Source organism: Heptranchias perlo, chromosome 5, assembly GCF_035084215.1.
Source record: "Heptranchias perlo isolate sHepPer1 chromosome 5, sHepPer1.hap1, whole genome shotgun sequence".
NCBI lineage: Eukaryota > Metazoa > Chordata > Chondrichthyes > Hexanchiformes > Hexanchidae > Heptranchias > Heptranchias perlo.
In genome coordinates this window covers 75503863-75521601 of record NC_090329.1, presented here as the reverse complement: position 1 = coordinate 75521601, position 17739 = coordinate 75503863, and the positions used below count along the sequence as shown (strand labels likewise).

Here is a 17739-nt window from a genome sequence, read left to right as displayed (position 1 = left end):
TCTTGGGGGCGGGTGCACAGTAAAAATAGTTGCTTTTTGGAGTGGGACCACATCCCGGCTCCAACGCACCCACATTCGGGTTTGATCCAGGCACATCAGGATGCCTGCGCGCAACAGAAATCCGGAACCCATCCCCACTTAAAGACGATGAGCCAATACTTAAAGGGGCAATGTACCTGATTGCGATAGTTGAGGCATTTAATTTTTGTGCATTAGAAATGTCAAACAAATTTAACCTTACCTGTTCGGGTTTCCCATCGCTTCTGATTCACGTCAGGTGAAAGCAGGCGGGAAGTGCCGGATCCATGAGGTGAGTGCCTTTATTGCACTGCTTGTGGGCCCGGAGGAGCAGGAGTGCTTTATCCAGGCTCAACAAGCTCACATGACATGATCGGACCCCCACAATCGGCCGATTCCCATCCCCCCCCACCCCAATGGTGGATCCCCCCAACAATGACAGACTCCCTCCCCCCACCAAAGGTGGACACCCCCCCCCCCAATAGTGGACTCCCCAATCTTTTCCAAGGCCCACCCAATGTCATCCATGTTCCACCCCCACCATTTCTTCCATGGCCTACGATCTCTCTCTCCCTCCAGCCCCCCCCCCCTCTCCGATTTATGGCTCCTTTCCCTCCCAACAAGCAGCCAGCCTGTCAAACTGGCTGCCTGGCATGTGGGAAACCCGAAAGCACAAATACTTACCTATAATTGAGTCGTGATCGCAGAATGCGATGCATTCACTTGCCTTCCGGGTTCTCTATGTGAATATCTACGCACGCACTGGGTTCCCGGCTCCAAGCTAAAATCATGCCCCAGTTGTCAGTGAACAGTATCCTCTTCCTCTTTGTCCAGCTTTTTAACCGTATGTCAAAATCCACTATTCTGCTTTTCTGGTAGCAGCACTCTTCATAGTCAGCAGGAGACCTGAAACAATAACCTGAACATGATGCTGCTTAAAGTTATGGATGACTTTTAAACCTTTGCTTCATAATCTTGGACTTTTTTTTCCATTATAATACGCGTAACCCAAATGAATAGGAACATTAGCTCCCTTAATCACCCCCTTTCAATACCCCTTCTACCTTACTATTCATTTCAGTTAACATAATCACAAGAAAGCTTAGCATAGTGACATTTATCTCTTTCTTTCTGCAAAACTCTGTGTCTATAAATCTAATTGTGGAGTCCGCAACAAATAAGGTGGTTCCACTCACCTTTGCATTTGTGACTGCTTGTCCTGCCTTACCTGCTCCCTCTCTGACCCTGGAGTTTGGAGCCAGTTTCTTTGTCCCCTTGTACTTTCTTCTGTTCTTCCTCACTGTGTGAATTCACTAACCTCAGGCAATGCTCTCTGAGTGGAGTCTTCATCATCTGGCTCAGGAGGAGATATCAGCTAGCAGTGTGAAAACTAATCTCAGCATCCTGCAGGGGAAGAAGTGCAGGAGGCAACCTTCTGCAGAAAAAACTCATACTCCATAAAAAGCTTAAGTTCACTCACCTGCTTCACTAACCTTACAACTACACCCTCACACTTGCAACAAGTGAGCTTCTTGCAGTGCTTCATGGGAACCCACTGCTTTCCAAATATGCCTGAAATGTATACATGCACAAGAAACACAGATGAACTTGTTCTTTGCGAGTGCTGGCAGTCATAGTTCTTCTCTGAAGTTCCCTCTTTGGTACCTGATATGATAAAGCAAGAAAGAAAAAAACAAACAAAACCGAATAAAACTCTTGGCCGTTAACTATAATGCCTAACCCTAACTAGCCACAGTCTGAACTCCTTCAGTCACAATGCTATTGTTGTAAAGACTCTCTCGCTCTTCCCAAGCCTCACTCTACCTGAAGTCTGTTACTATTACACACCTTAGCATTCACAGAGTCTGAAAATAAGGTATTTCTGCTTTGTGTGTTCAACATGTTGCTGTATAAACTTCCAATAACTGAAGAATGTTTTATTTGCAGTTGTTGAATGAATTGAAGAACGTTAACTTTATGACAGAACATGGGCAATTTCAATTTGATCATTCAGGAGATTCATCAAATGGATATGACATAATCAGCTGGAAAATGCTGAAAGGTTCTGTGCAGTTTGTCAAAGTTGGTGACTATGATGTGATGAAGAAAATAATAAGTATCAACGATAGCTTCAGGAACACCATAAAGGTGATCTATTTGAAACAATTCAGGAATGGGTGTGGTTGAGTTCTACTTTTTTCCTTACAGAAGTTTTTTTTTAATATCTAATATTAAACTATTTGGGCTAGAATTGGATTTTTTTATATTTTAGAATAAATTTTAGCAATGGACTTAAGCTTACTTTGCAAAAATCACTGTTCCAGATAAAAGTTACGGATGAGAGTTTAAGTTTTGATTGCTTTAAAAATATTTCAAACACTCCACTTCTCAATATCCTTCATCTACCTTTCAATGGGGGAATGAAAATCTTCTCCTTTCAATACTTCAGACCCAGTGCAGCCAATAACACTATGGCATAAAAACCTGAGGCCTACTCTGCTCACTATAAGCTCAGTAAACCCCAATGCAGGCAAGCAGAACCTGCTAGAAACCTCCACACAGACAGTGCATAAAGATCATCAATACTCCAGAAATTATTTAAATTAGGGGGTCTCCATGTGATGTAGCTGGAGTGTCTAAGCAGCATTCCAGTCACTGAGTGCCCATATCCAACAGGTACTGAAGGAAAAATCTGCCTTATAAAATGTAAGTTTTGTTTCAGGGTGCTCTTTAGTATAGGGACACCTTTACTGAATGCCCCACCTTTCTCCAGGCCTCAGATGGTAAATTAGGGAGTGTAGTTAATACATTAAAATGCAAGGAGGCTTGTGTGGAGCATAAATGCCAGCCTAGACCAGTTGGGCCGAATGACCTGTTTCTATGCTGCAGTGTCAATGGAACTCTTCAATAGGACTTTGTGTCCCAAGGTATTTTTTAAAAAGCATCACCGTACAGGCAACCATCAACCATTCTATTGCTGTTAGCAGTCATCTTTTTAGCCTCCAATCCCCTGTGGTGCTCTCAGCATAACAGGCACCACTAAAATATCTTAATGAGATGACCTCATAATATCATGCAAGTTCAGCTCATTTTCACATTGTGCTCGGACCTCATTTTTGGCCACATTTTCTTTATGTCTTTCACAAGTCCAAGCAACAGCTATTATTTCCGACCTTGATGGAAACACTTAGCCTATCCTCATCTATTGGTATTCTTAGCTTCGCTAACTCCTCTGATCTCAAATTGAACTTGCACGTCTCCTATACTGCTAAAGTTGGCTCCAAGAAGCTTAGTTTCCTCTTTTGCGCCAAACTCTTCTTTTCCCCTCAACAACTATTTAAGCCTCAGTTTCATTAATGCTGCATCAATACCTGATAATTTCAATAAGAGAGACTCTTCCAGCAACTTACTTACATTCCTGCACAGGGTATGAGAAAAAGCTTTACATCATTTTCCCACCTCTAACCTGTACCTTCTCTCTCCCATTGCAATCTTTATCACTATCACTATGGCCATTGCTTCTCTGAACTTTCCACTATTGTATTTGAAACTTAGAAGACACTACATCCCACATGCTCATACTCCTCCCTATATCCTCACCTACCACTCCAACTCATTCTTTCCTAGGAGTTCAAAACTCTGGAACTCCTTACCATCCTCATTGTTCCCTTCCTCCTATAATCTACCAGCTTTTAAAACTCAGCCTTTGTATTGCATAATCATTAATTCTTGGTTTATCCCATCTTCTCTCCTGTTCTTTTCAAACTTGGTGGTATCATGAACTATCGGCCATGGCACTTCATTTATATTTCTGAATAATAAAAAAAAAGTCACTACTGGATCACCATGGATCAGGTGTGGACTGTGAGTCATCATTATATGAAATTTCTTTTACGTGTGTGATGTATTTTATAAAATGGACAAAAAAGTTATAAACAAATACAAAGATGTATTGATGTTGCTGTGGCACCAATCTCAGATCATGCCCAGTCACCTACAATCATCCATAATATTGGGGACCTAATGATAGGACATGAAAAATGACAATTTGAAAATAAAACTCCTGTAAATGTTACCTGGCCCTTGAGGATGTCGTGCAACCTTTAAATTTTGAATTATCAAACATAGCAAAATCAAGGAAGGGAACAGAAATGAAACAATAATGTAAGAGATAACTTTAAAAATCCAAGCACAGAGGTAGAACAGTGCCACAATGAATGAAAGAGGCTGCCAATCGCCAGTAATAAAGGTTTATTACCCCAGACAATGAAACAAATTAACTATCTACATAATCTGAATCATATGCCTAGTATAGTCTAACATGTTAAGTGATTTTTACCCTCTAATAACTTATATAAAACAAATTTGCCAGTTAAACCTAAACCCTGCAAGTAGTCCAAGTGAAGGAATACGGTACAATTGGTTGTACGTAGCTTTCCTGCTGTTTTATGAAATGCACGTTCCCTCTTTCTCCCTCTCTGAGAATCTCAACAGCTGGTACTTCAGCCTAGTTCTTCATCAGGTTTTGGTTGGTGCCTCAGACAAATTTGGTGCTCAAACCTTTAGAACCTCTCTATGTCAATTTTAGTTCTATTGCTGTAGTTGCCCAGGAAAAGAGACAAAAAGAAAAAGGCAGGATTGTTGCTTACAGCCTTCCCCATATTTTCTGCCTATTCCATCTTAACAATGTGCCTTAATGCTGATTTGCTGCAGCACTGATGTCAATATTTACATTTCCAGCACCATCTTTTCCAAGATAGAAATTTGATTAGTTTGTACTGAATTGTACATATCTTGCTATGGACTGGCCCTCACTGCAAGCCTGGTTGAGCTTGCCTCACATAGACTCTTAATGACTGATAAAGGGAAGAAGCTTTCATTCTATTAGTCTGAGAGTGATTTAAATCCTGGTTCCAGGTTTTCCTATCCACTTTATCACCAGATCTCCTTCCCTTTACCATTTTGTTTTTCATTGCTTTTGCTAGTGTTGCTTTGTTCTCCTGGGCTGGTTGGTGATCTTGGTGACTAGAGGTGGTAGCCTAAGAGAAGCACTGTTAACAAAATCTTCAGTTAATCATGTATTTTCATGTTATGTTTCTCATAGGCTATATTATCTAATTGCTCACGAACCTGTAGACCTGGAGAAATGAAGACTACATCACCTAGAAACCAATGTTGTTATAGTTGTAGTCCCTGCCCAGCAGGATCTTACTCTCAAAAAAATGGTAGGTAGCAAGTGTGAGATGGTAGGGAGGAAATCCAGCACAATTAATTCGAGATATAAAGATATGTACAAACTATGGACTGAATATGTGATTGGACTTTTAGTTTGTAAAGTTATTTAGTACTTGGTACCAATTACAATGCTGTAATCTAATCAAGGTCTCAAAATAGTTATAAACCATAAGAGCAAAAATTGAGTAGTTTGATTGTAATCTGAACGCCAAAGGTAGACTTCAGTCTTAAAATCATTACTGGTATCTGTTACTTTTATAATATGTGTACTAGCAGATCTCACTTGGCCAGTGAGTCAGAGGTTATGCTGTTTCAAGGGAGAACACTAGGCTGTGGAAATGAAATCGGGGTGTATGCTCCATTAAAAGCATATAGACAGAAGGTTGTAAGAGATTAAAATAGTGATTTTTTTAATTGGTTCTGGATAGGAATAGGGTGGGGTTTACATGCAGCAAATCCTAGCATGGTCTGTGAATGGCCCTTCTTGCTGTCAATCATAAAAAAATTCTCAGCATTGTAGACATAGATGCCTGCTGAGAGCTTTAGTCTGCCACATTGTTGAGCCTTTCAGTCAACAGTGAAAGGTTTGCGAAGCCCCATGAACTCAAGTATCAGTCAGCGAGGCACAGAAAATCCTATTGCATAGATAAGTATGACAATTTTCTTATAAATGTTGTATTTTGTTATAGATTCATTATGTTACAAAACTTATTTCCAGTATTAAGTATCTCACCTTAAGGGCAGCTTAAGAGGGTGGTTGAAAGGATTTTCAAAAAATGTTTGAAATGATTTGATTGCTTCCCCTTCTTTACATTATTGGATGACTGCTGGGTGGGACTCCGTTCGCCTGGTTCCATTCTTATCTATCCAGTCGTAGCCCGAGAATCACCTGCAATGGCTTCTCTTCCCACTCCTGTACTGTTACTTCTAGAGTCCCCCAAGGATCTATCCTTGGCCCCCTCCTATTTCTCATCTATATGCTGCCCCTCGGCGACATTATCCGAAAACACAACATCAGGTTCCACATGTACGCTGATGACACCCAGCTCTACCTCATCAAAGATTGGTGTGGGAGAACTGGGTTTCGATTCATGGAGCACTGGTACCAGTACTGGGGAAGAGGGAGCTGTTCCGTTGGGACGGGCTTCACCTGAACCATGCTGGGACCAGTGTTCTGGCAAACCGGATAACTAGGGCGGTACAGAAGGCTTTAACCTAAATAGAGGGGAGGGGGGGGCAGGCTCATGTGGGATGAAGTTTAGATTGATAAAGAAAAAAGACAAGGAAGTAGTACAGGAAAGTGATGGGGGTAAAGATAAACAGAGTGTGTCAGGAAGGGACAGGTAGGGATATTGACAGGTTAAGCGAATGGGCAAAAATTTGGCAGGTGGAATATAATGTGGGAAAATGTGAAGTCATCCACTTTGGGAGGAAAAATAAAAAAGCAAAATATTATTTGAATGGAGAAATACTACAAAATGCTGTGGTACAGAGGGATCTGGGTGTCCCCGTACATGAAACTCAAAAAGTCAACATACAGGTGCAGCAGGTAATCCGGAAGGCAAATGGAATATTGGCCTTTATTTCTAGGGGGATGGAGTATAAAAGCAAGGAAGTCATGCTACAACTGTACAGGGTGCTGGTGAGACCACACCTGGAGTACTGCGTACAGTTCTGGTGCCCTTATTTAAGGAAGGACGTACTCGCGTTGGAGGCAGTTCAGAAAAGGTTCACTAGGTTGATTCCGGGTATGGAAGGGTTGTCTTATGAGGAAAGATTGAACAGGTTGGGTCTGTACTCATTGGAGTTTAGAAGAATGAGAGGGGATCTTATTGAAACATACAAGATTCGGAGGGGACTCGATAGGGTAGATGCTGAGAAGATGTTACCTCTCATGGGGGAATCTAAATCTAGGGGGCATAGTCTCAGAATAAGGGGTTGCCCGTTTAAGATGGAAATGAGGAGGAAGTTCTTCTCCCAGAGGGTCGTGAATCTTTGGAATTCTTTACCCCAAAAAGCTGTGGAGGCTGAGTCATTGAATACATTCAAGGCTGAGTTAGACAAATTTTTGATCAGCCAGGGAGTCAAAGGATATGAGGAAAAGGGCAGGAAAGTGGAGTTGAGCAAAAATCAGATCAGCCATGATCTCATTAAATGGCAGAGCAGGCTCGAGGGGCCGAATGGCCTACGCCTGCTCCTATCTCTTGTGGTCTCTTATGGTCTATCACCACCTCTCTCGACCCCTCCACTGTCTCTCATTTGTCACACTGGTTGTCCGACCTGGATGAGCAAAAGTTTCCTCTAACTAAATGACCAAAGCCATTGTCTTTAGTCCCTGCCACAAGCTCCATTCCCTGGCCACTGTCTGAAGCTGAACCAGACCGTTCGCAATCTTGGCATCCTAATTGACCCTGAGATGAGCTTCCAACCACATATCCACATATCCACTCCATCACCAAGACTGCCTACTTCCAACTCCAGAACATCGCCCGTTTCCGCCCCTGCCTCAACTCATCTGCTGCTGAAACCCTCATCCATTCCTTTGTTACCTCCAGACTGGATTATTCCAATGCTCTCCTGGCTGGCCTCCCATCTGCCACCCTCCATAAACTTGAGCTTATCCAAAACTCTGCTGCCCGTATCCTAACTTGCACCAAGTCACGTTCATCCATCACCCCTGTGCTCGCTGACCTGTATTGGCTCCTGGTCCGGGAACACCTCAATTTTAAAATTTTCATCCTTGTTTTCAAATCCTTTCATGGCCTCACCCCTCCCTACCTCTGTAACCTGCTCCAGCACCACACCCTCCGAGATCTCTGCTCTCCTCTAATTCTTGCCTCTTGTGCATCCCTAATTTTAATTGCTCCATCATCGGCAGCCGTGCCTTCAGCTGCCTAGGCCCTAAGCTCTGGAATTCCCTCTCTAAACCTCTCCACCTCTCTACCTCGCTCTCACTCCTTAAAACTTACCTCTTTGACCAAGCTTTTGGTCACTTGTCCTATTATCTCCTTATGTGGCTCAGTATCAAATTTTGTTTGATAACTCTCCTATGAAGTGCCTTGGAACGTTTTATTATGTTAAATGTGCTATATAAAGGCAAGTTGTTGTTGTTGCTTGTTGTATATATACTTAGTACTTTTTATCAGCTTCTCATTGGCATGTTCCTTACCCGGTCAATGTGTATGTTTCTGTTTTACAAAAATGAAATTGTAGCCAATATATGTGTGAATAATAGAAAAAAGTGTGTCTGAGGTGTAACGGGTAAAATGCATGCTAAATGCAAGACCTTTATACCCATATTTGTGTGGTATATATAAATTAGAAATGTTTCAGTTGTCTGTGCAGATTTTCGTCAGCTCTTGTGCAATCAGCACAACTATCAAGAGCAGCTATCAGTAGGGAGGTTAATTATCAGTGCACTCCATGCTCTTGATACGTGCCAAAGTTTAGAAAAGTGATTGATGATTTTAGATAATTACTGCAGATTTATCAACATTTAAGGGTAAATTTATCTGCTCCTTTGCTATAAGGGAATAGGGTCAGAAAATCAGTGTGATACTGTTGTAGTTTTAGCTATGTTTCAAACTCCCTTTATGACAGCTTCCTACTGGAAGTGCAGGGTTGGCAAATGTACCCTGTAATTCACTTGAACATTTATGTCCTTCATATGTTTAGAATAATTTTATGAATTTTTGTTCCATGTGCAGAAGCCTTGCCTGTCAGGAATGCATTATGAGAATTTTAGTGTGTGCCCAAATTCTGCAAATGTGCTTCCAGTGCATGAGGCTTCACACTGGTAGCATAAACTCATAAAACTACCCCCATTATGTCAAAATATTTAGTTTCAGAATTTCACTACTATTCCGTAATGTTCTTTCCTCTGCAGATTCCAATGAGTGTGAGAAGTGCTCAGAAGACCACTGGTCTGAGGAAGGAAGTTCAACATGCCAGAATAGAACTACAGAGTTTCTTCAATGGAGAGATGCCCTTTCTGTTGTGTTAATCATACTTGCCATCTTAGGAGTACTTATAATATGTATAATAATCATATTGTTCACAAAACATCTGGATACACCAGCTGTGAAAGCTGCTGGAGGTTGGATGTGTTACATAATGCTGTTGTCACTGTTACTCAGTTTTGTCAGTGTTGTGTTGTTTATTGGAGAGCCATTTGATTACATTTGTAAAATCCGACAACCACTTTTTGGTATAAGCTTTACACTTTGTGTTTCCTGTATTTTGGTGAAGTCTTTTAGGATCATCCTGGCTTTTAGTTTTAATCCAATTATCCATAGAAAGATGAAGTACATCTATAAACCAGTGCCCATTATAATTGTTATCACAGGAATTCAAGCGATCATTTGTTCAATATGGTTATCTTTGAATATGCCAAAACCTATGAAAAATAAAAACATCCCCAAAATCATTTTGCTGTTATGTGATGAAGGTTCCCATGTGGCATTCAGTATAATGTTAGGATACATCGCCATTCTTGCATGTGTCTGCTTCATTCTTGCTTTTAAAGGAAGGAAGGCTCCAGAAATGTATAATGAAGCTAAATTTATCACATTTAGCATGCTCGTTTACCTAATTGTATGGATTTCTTTTGGTGTTATGTATTTTAACATAGAAGCTACCAACAAGTATTTCCCAGCAATTGAATCAATTGCAATTTTAGCATCAATCTATAGCATTTTATGCTGCCATTTCTTTCCAACCTTCTACATAATTTGCTTCAAGAAAGAAAGTAATGTTGAGTCAAAATATTTGACACGTGCAAGAGAGCATTTCAAACGGAAAGGACAGTTTGTGTGTCCAAAGCCAAATATAAGAAGAAGCTCTGAGATTTCTAATGAAGGACAGCCTTCCTTCTTGATACAAGTGATGACAGATTCTGAATTTGAATGTCACATTAATCGGAAAACTAATCGTACAAACCAGATCAAAAATGGCCAGAATCAAGCACTTGAATCAAACTGCCTAAGAAAAAGACATAAAAGCTGGTAAATGCTTCTTGTTATAGAGTGAAATACAGAGGAAAAAGAAATTATTTTTTATTTTGACCACTTTGATATTAACACCAATGTTGCAATAACTTCAGACAGTATAAAAACCAGATTTCTGAAATTATGTTTTGCAATATTAGCAAATAAATACATAACATGTTTGTATGAAATTCATTTGTCTGCTATTTTAAAGGCAGCATTAACTCACTTATTTAAACTGGGTTAAAATAAATCAGTTAGCACCCCTTAAATTAGAATTCAAAAGAATGCCACATAAACACATTGACCATTTGTACACTAATATCGCACAATATAATTTCAAGATCCAGATTTTCCAAAGGGATTAAGTGACACTATTGTCAGTTCAGACACATTAACAGCCCTGATTTTAACTTGGGGTGTGAGTGCGGTGGCAGGAATCATTTTCTGGCCAGTAGGTGGGAGCGGAATTTTGCGCGGCTAAATGCCGCTGCCGGAGACCCGAGTGAACAGTCCCCAGTACTAAGTGGTCAGCTGGGGTGGGGGAGGCGGGGAGTTCCGCAACCTGGGGTTAAAATAGCATGAGGGTCCTAACTGCGTTATAGGAACCAGATGTTTTCATATTCCTTCCCTGCCTGTGGTGAGTGCCTCCCGACACCTCCCGAAACTCGGGAGTTAAAATGGTGGCGCGTGGGAATGTGGCTTGAATGTGGAAGCTGCCCTGATTTTAACTCCTCCCACCTACCTTGTTCTCTTTAGGCACAGGGCAGGTGGGGGTTAAAATTGGGGCTATCAAATGCGCCGGATCCTGACCTTAGTTCGGAACTCCCCCCGGCCTTGTAAGGAGTGGGACCTCTGCCTATTCCATACACGGCCACTTACACACCGGAGGCAGGAACGTGGATTCCCTACACTGGGAGTTCCCATTTCCCTGGCCCATGAGGGACACGGTGTAACACTGGAGCCCAATACGTTCAGTGACATGAGGCATACTGGTCTTCAGAAGGGCAGAAGTGGACCCATCCAGGCTAGGGAAGCAGCTCGGACCCCCAGAGATGTGGAGTTTTTTTAAATTATTGATTGAACCCCTTGCACAGGGGGCTGAGAAGGGAAACAAAAATGGCATTCTGGCAGAAACTCTTGGACTCACCGATATTGGGGCTCGGTCACCTTCAATGTCAGTGAGTGCCAGAGTTTCCGGCAGAATGGGGCAGGCGGGTGCCCGAGATGCACTGATAGTGATGTTGTACCCACCTGCTGCATATAAATGAGGTGTCCACCCCCAAACCTCTCTGTTCCGACAGGGTCAGCACTGCGGGGTCAGCGTTACTGCTGGGATCCCGACCCGTGGACTTTCGATGCCCAGTTTTCTTACTAAACTGTCATTGACTTATTATTACAGTTTAGCAAAAGGAGTTTTCTTTAACTTTATACCCAGAAGAAAATATGTGCCATTATCTGCTACTACATGACAGCAGAACAAATTCTGATGAAACAAGACTTTTATGGTCATTTAAAATTTGTGTTTAGCAGGTAGTTTTACTTTGCTCGTAAATGTTACATAAGCATTTTCAATCACTTTTGCTTTATTTTAACTTAGACATATATGGCTGAGATATATATTTAAATAATTGTATTTCATTAATTTTCTTAGAAAATATTCATAACTTTCAGAATAAATTTTCATGATATTCATAATAGATGCTCACCATTTTAAAGTTAGAAAGAAAATGGTTGAGGGTATTCAAACTTGCTTTACAATGGATAGTTTTTAATCACATAAGTAAAAGGTTAATTCTGCTTTGCATCTCTTAATCATTCATGTATTTGTATTGCACACGTGGAATGTGTGTGCCAGCCATGACATTTATGGAATGGCAAATTGAATTCTTCAATAAAGGAATTTTATTTTATAGTATGTCTGTAATATTCAGAGCTATAATGCAGTGAAACTTTTCATAGTGATATTAAATAAAGTGGAAGTCCATTCACAGTGACAATTTTCCACCGTTTGAATTCAGTTCAGCTGTAACCGAAAGGAACCACAGGCAAATCATAGGAACATAGGAACAGGAGTAGGCCATTCAGCCCCTCAAACCCACTCCACCATTTGATAAGATCATGGCTGATCTGTGATCTAACTCCATATACCTGCCTTTGGCCCATATCCCTTAATACCTTTGGTTGTCAAAAAGCCATCTATCTCAGATTTAAATTTAGCAATTGAGCTAGTATCAATTTGCGGAAGAGAGTTCCAAACTTCAACCAAACTTTATGTGCAGAAGTGTTTTCTAATCTCATTCCTGAAAGGTCTGGCTCTAATTTTTAGACTGTGCCCCCTCCTCCTAGAATCCCCAACCAACGGAAATAGTTTCTCTCTATCCACCCTATCTGTTCCCCTTAATATCTTATAATCTTCAATCAGATCACCCCTTAACCTTCGAAACTCTAGAGAATACAACCCCAATTTGTGTACTCTCTCCTCGTAACTTAACCCTTGAAGTCTGGGTATCATTCTAGTAAACCTACGCTGCACTCCCTCCAAGGCCAATATGTCCTTCCGAAGGTGCGGTGCCCTGAACTGCTCACAGTACTCCAGGTGCGGTCTAACCAGGGTTTTGTATAGCTGCAGCATAACTCCTGCCCCCTTGTACTCTAGTCCTCTTGATATAAAGGCCAGCATTCCATTAGCCTTATCGATTATTTTCTGCACCAGTTCATGACACTTCAATGATCTATGTACCTGAACCCCTAAGTCCCTTTGGACATCCACTGTTTTCAACTTTATACCATTTAGAAAGTAACCTGTTCTATCCTTTTTTGGTCCAAAGTGGATGACCTCACATTTGTCTACATTGAATTCCATTTGCCACAGATTTGCCCATTCACCTAATCTATCAATATCGCTTTGTAATTTTATGTTTTCATCTACACTGCTTACAATGCCACCAATCCTTGTGTCATCGGCAAACTTAGATATGAGACTTTCTATGCCTTCATCTAAGTTGTTAATAAATATTGTGAATAATTGAGGCCCCAAGACAGATCCCTGCGGGACTCCACTAGTCACATCCTGCCAATGTGAGTACCTTCCCATTATCCCTACTTTCTGTCGCCTTTCGCTTAGCCAACTTCCTAACCAAGTCCATGCTTTTCCCTCGATTCCATGGGCTTCTATCTTAGCTAACAGTCTCTTATGTGGGACTTTATCAAATGCCTTCTGGAAGTCCATATAAATAACATCCATTGACATTCCCCTGTCCACTACTTTAGTCACCTCTTCAAAAAATTCAATCAGGTTTGTCAGGCACGACCTACCTTTCACAAATCCATGCTGGCTCTTTCTGCTTAACTGAAAATTTTCAAGGTGCTCAGTCACCCTATCCTTAATTATAGACTCCAGCATTTTCCACACATCAGATGTTAGGCTAATTCCCTGGTCTATAATTCCCTGGTTTCCCTCTCCTTTCTTAAAAAGTTGTAAACAATTTTACAACACCAAGTTATAGTCCAACGATTTTATTTTTAATCCCACAAGCTTTCGGGGGCTTTCCCCTTCCTCAGGCGGTGTGGAAATGACAGTTTCGAATCCTTTGCATTTTAAGATCACATAATGCCTGGTGATTACTGCCCGTTGCCAAGGCAATCACAGTGAGCAGACAGAAAGGTGTCATCTAAAAGGCCACTGAATATACAACCCCCCCAAAAAAAAGAGAGAGAGAGATAAGGAAGACAGTCAATGACCCGTTATATTAAAAACAGATAACATTTGTTCGCTGGTGGGGTTACGTGTCGTGTGACATGAACCCAAGATCCCGGTTGAGGCCGTCCTCATGGGTGCGGAACTTGGCTATTAATTTCTGCTCGACGATTTTGCGTTGTCGTGTGTCTCGAAGGCCGCCTTGGAGTACGCTTACCCGAAGGTCGGTGGCTGAATGTCCATGACTGCTGAAGTGTTCCCCGACAGGGAGAGAACCCTCCTGTTTGGCGATTGTTGCGCGGTGTCCGTTCATCCGTTGTCGCAGCGTCTGCATGGTCTCGCCAATGTACCATGCTCTGGAGCATCCTTTCCTGCAATGTATGAGGTAGACAACGTTGGCCGAGTCACAGGAGTATGAACCGTGCACCTGTTGGGTGGTGTCCTCTCGTGTGATGGTGGTATCTGTGTCGATGATCTGGCATGTCTTGCAGAGGTTACCGTGGCAGGGTTGTGTGGTGTCGTGGACGCTGTTCTCCTGAAGGCTGGGTAATTTGCTGCGAACGATGGTTTGTTTGAGGTTGGGTGGCTGTTTAAAGGCGAGTAGTGGAGGTGTGGGGATGGCCATAGCGAGGTGTTCGTCATCATTGATGACATGTTGAAGGCTGCGGAGAACATGGCGTAGTTTCTCCGCTCCGGGGAAGTACTGGACGACGAAGGGTACTCTGTTGGTTGCGTCCCGTGTTAGTCTTCTGAGGAGGTCTACGCGATTTTTCGCTGTGGCCCGTCGGAACTGTCAATCGATGAGTCGAGCATCATATCCCGTTCTTACTAGGGCGTCTTTCAGCGTCTGTAGGTGTCCATCGCGTTCCTCCTCGTCTGAGCAGACCCTGTGTATTCGCAGGGCCTGTCCAGAGGGGATGGCCTCTTTGACGTGGTTAGGGTGGAAGCTGGAAAAGTGGAGCATTGTGAGATTGTCCGTGGGCTTGCGGTAGAGTGAGGTGCTGAGGTGCCATTACCTCCTTCTCACCTCATCTGAGGCGATTAACCCAGCAGTGGCAAAAACATTGCTGGGAACCTGCCAAAATTATAGTAATGAATCTGACCACGGGAAATTGACCAAGTCAGGGAGTGTAGTCACGGGGTGGACAGAAGTCCCACCCTGCCGAAATTGCACTGTTGTAGGTGCTGAGAGGAAAATCTGCCTCACTGTGTTTAGTATAAAACCAGACCATCACCTGTGACATTGCCCATGGTGAGTCTAAGTATACAGTTTGTCATTTCAAGCATCAAGTCTGGCATGCTTGGGAGGAACAGGCGACTTTGGACGTATTATTCCCAAAGCGTTCCACCACTGGGAACTTTCCTCGCCTCATGCCTGGGTCCGCTGCAGACTAATTGATAGCGATTGATCACCAGGATTAGTCAACAACTCCATTCTAGTTGTATCATGTGAATACTAGATTGGTAGGAGGCAAACTAGATGGACCTTGGTCTTTTTTTGTCTAGCAATTTCTACGTTCTTATTTTCCACCTGACCTCATAGCAACAACATAGTCGCATCATGTGTCGACCTGGGTCCTAACACATATCAGCCAAGGGGAGTTCATTCCTTCAGTTGATCTTGATTTTAACCCTAAAGATATAATAAAAAAGAGAGAAGCTATACATCACAGACAAAAAGTGCTTCATTTTTTTCACATCCAAAAGAAACTGGCTTGAGACTAATCAAATTCAGATCTAGTTATTCTGTTTGTCACACCAGTGGAGCTGTTAGGGCTTTTGTTGATCTCTTTAAACGTTGTTTCGGGCTATATCTGGTGATGCATTCCTGTACAATCAAGTGAAAGTATCCAGTGTACTCGTAGCTTATGGTATTCTACACTTCTGTTATATTAGAAATGGATTCTGAACATCCCAACTATGTTCTTATTACAATTCCTAACTCATTTAAAGGGGACAATTTTCCTCCGCTTAATGCTCTGTGTGCACCAGTTCCCAGGCCGTTAAGAAAAGGAAATAGGCTTGGAGGAACATATTGCCGGGTTTCTATCTCATTTGCGCATGGCGTGCATTTCCTGTAGCTGTATGAACAGGGACAGAAAGCTTCTATCTGAAGCAGATGGAGCATCTAAATCCCAGTCAAGTGAGGTGGGAGTGGTTTAATAATGCCTTCCATTCCATATATTGGCCAAGCAGCTGGTTTCAAGGACATGAATTGAAACTATGTATTAGGCATTGTTGGGCTAAGTCTTGAGATCAGAGAATCTTCAAAGGGACAGCCAGCAATTTTCAGCTAGATTGGGGAAAGCCTGGGGGCGAGCAGGTCCTTGGCGAAGATTCTTTCAGACAGCAAGGGCTGCCGTATATGGGTTGAGAGGATCTGGCTGATGTCAGAAAGAGTAGTCCCCAGAACTACATTCACTCACCTTTACTCTGTTGAGAATCCTGTCCCACATACAACTTCCCATGAATTATTGCAAGTGTACCAAATCTGAGGTGGCAATCCGACCTGATGCTCACCCATGGCATTTAAAAGAGCTGAACCCAGGAAACCAGCGAGGCTCAGCAAAGGTCAAGTCATGTGCTTGTAAAGAGCGCACCAGTCGACTTACGCTGGGGTGAGCAGGGATGGAGAATCGGCCCTAAAATGACTCAGGACGGTGATGGAAATGGAGGCAGTAAATAACTTTTAGTCTGATTTTCTGAGTTGCTGCACTATGCTAAACTCTCTTGTACATTGCTGTTTGGGCAATTTGTGAATTTCACTTTGAAAGATAGCTGTGTATCTATTTCCTTTCCATAAAATTACATGGAATTTACAGCACAGAAATAGGCCATTTGGCCCAACAAGTCTATGCCGGTGTTTATGCTCCACACGAGCCTCCTCCCACCTTACTTCATCTAACACGATCAACATATCCTTCTATTCCTTCACTATAATTTGAGAAGTTGTGGCATATTGGATACTATGGCCGATATTTTCCTCATTGTGTGAAACATCACAAAAATGTGTAGTATGTAAACTAGTGAGGAAGTTTTGTAAATTCCCTTAAAGTTACCAGTAAGTGCTCTTCAAGTTATAAAATGGTGGTATGTAAATAATAAAAGCAGAGACAAAAAAAATCTGTTAGCTGCATGTTACCACCTGCAGTGTGCTTTCTTGTTGAAGCACTCCATTGAAACATCTAATGATTTCGTCAGCACAAAAATAATTTGAAGAGGATGATTTATGAGCAAAAATCAAGCTAACACATCCTCCATTTATGGCCAACATTTTAGAATGACTGACCTCTCAGCTGTCAGTCATTCATAATATGAAAAGCAGTTTGGTTTTTGTAAAGTGTCAGTTTCTGAGACTTATGGATGACGAGAAACTATTAACAACACTGATGCACAGAAACCAATTAAATTACAGCTGACTTGTAAGCTGCGACTGAATTCAGTTCAGTGTGTGGACTGTCACTCAGGGCTGCATGGCTTCAAATCACTGAAGCCTGCTCTGGTACAGATCACTGAGGCCTGCCATGCAGGAATAATTGAGGCCTGGCATGGCCTGGAATAATTGAGGCCTGGCATGGCCTGGGGTAATTGAGGCCTGGCATGGCCTGGGGTAATTGAGGCCTGGCATGGCCTGGGGTAATTGAGGCCTGGCACGGCTTGGGATAACTGAGGGATGGCCTGGCAGAAATTGTTGATGCCCAGCATGTCAAGGGATTGCTGAGCGTTGTTTTGATAAGGGAAAGATGGGTAATGGTAGTGGAGATCAGTGAAAATTATTGGTGGGAGTCAGGTTAAGATTGC

General features: G+C 42.2%; 1 protein-coding gene across 1 annotated transcript in view; it reads left to right on the top strand.

Annotated features, from left to right (window-relative positions):
- Positions 1–10260, top strand: part of LOC137322171 (G-protein coupled receptor family C group 6 member A-like) — a 36119-nt gene extending 25859 nt beyond the window's left edge. The window contains exons 5-7 of the mRNA XM_067985286.1: positions 1966–2166; positions 5123–5243; positions 9140–10260. Of these exons, the coding sequence (XP_067841387.1) occupies positions 1966–2166; positions 5123–5243; positions 9140–10260 (1443 nt within the window). The remainder of the gene's footprint in view (positions 1–1965; positions 2167–5122; positions 5244–9139) is intronic.
- The last annotated feature ends 7479 nt before the right edge of the window (positions 10261–17739 follow it).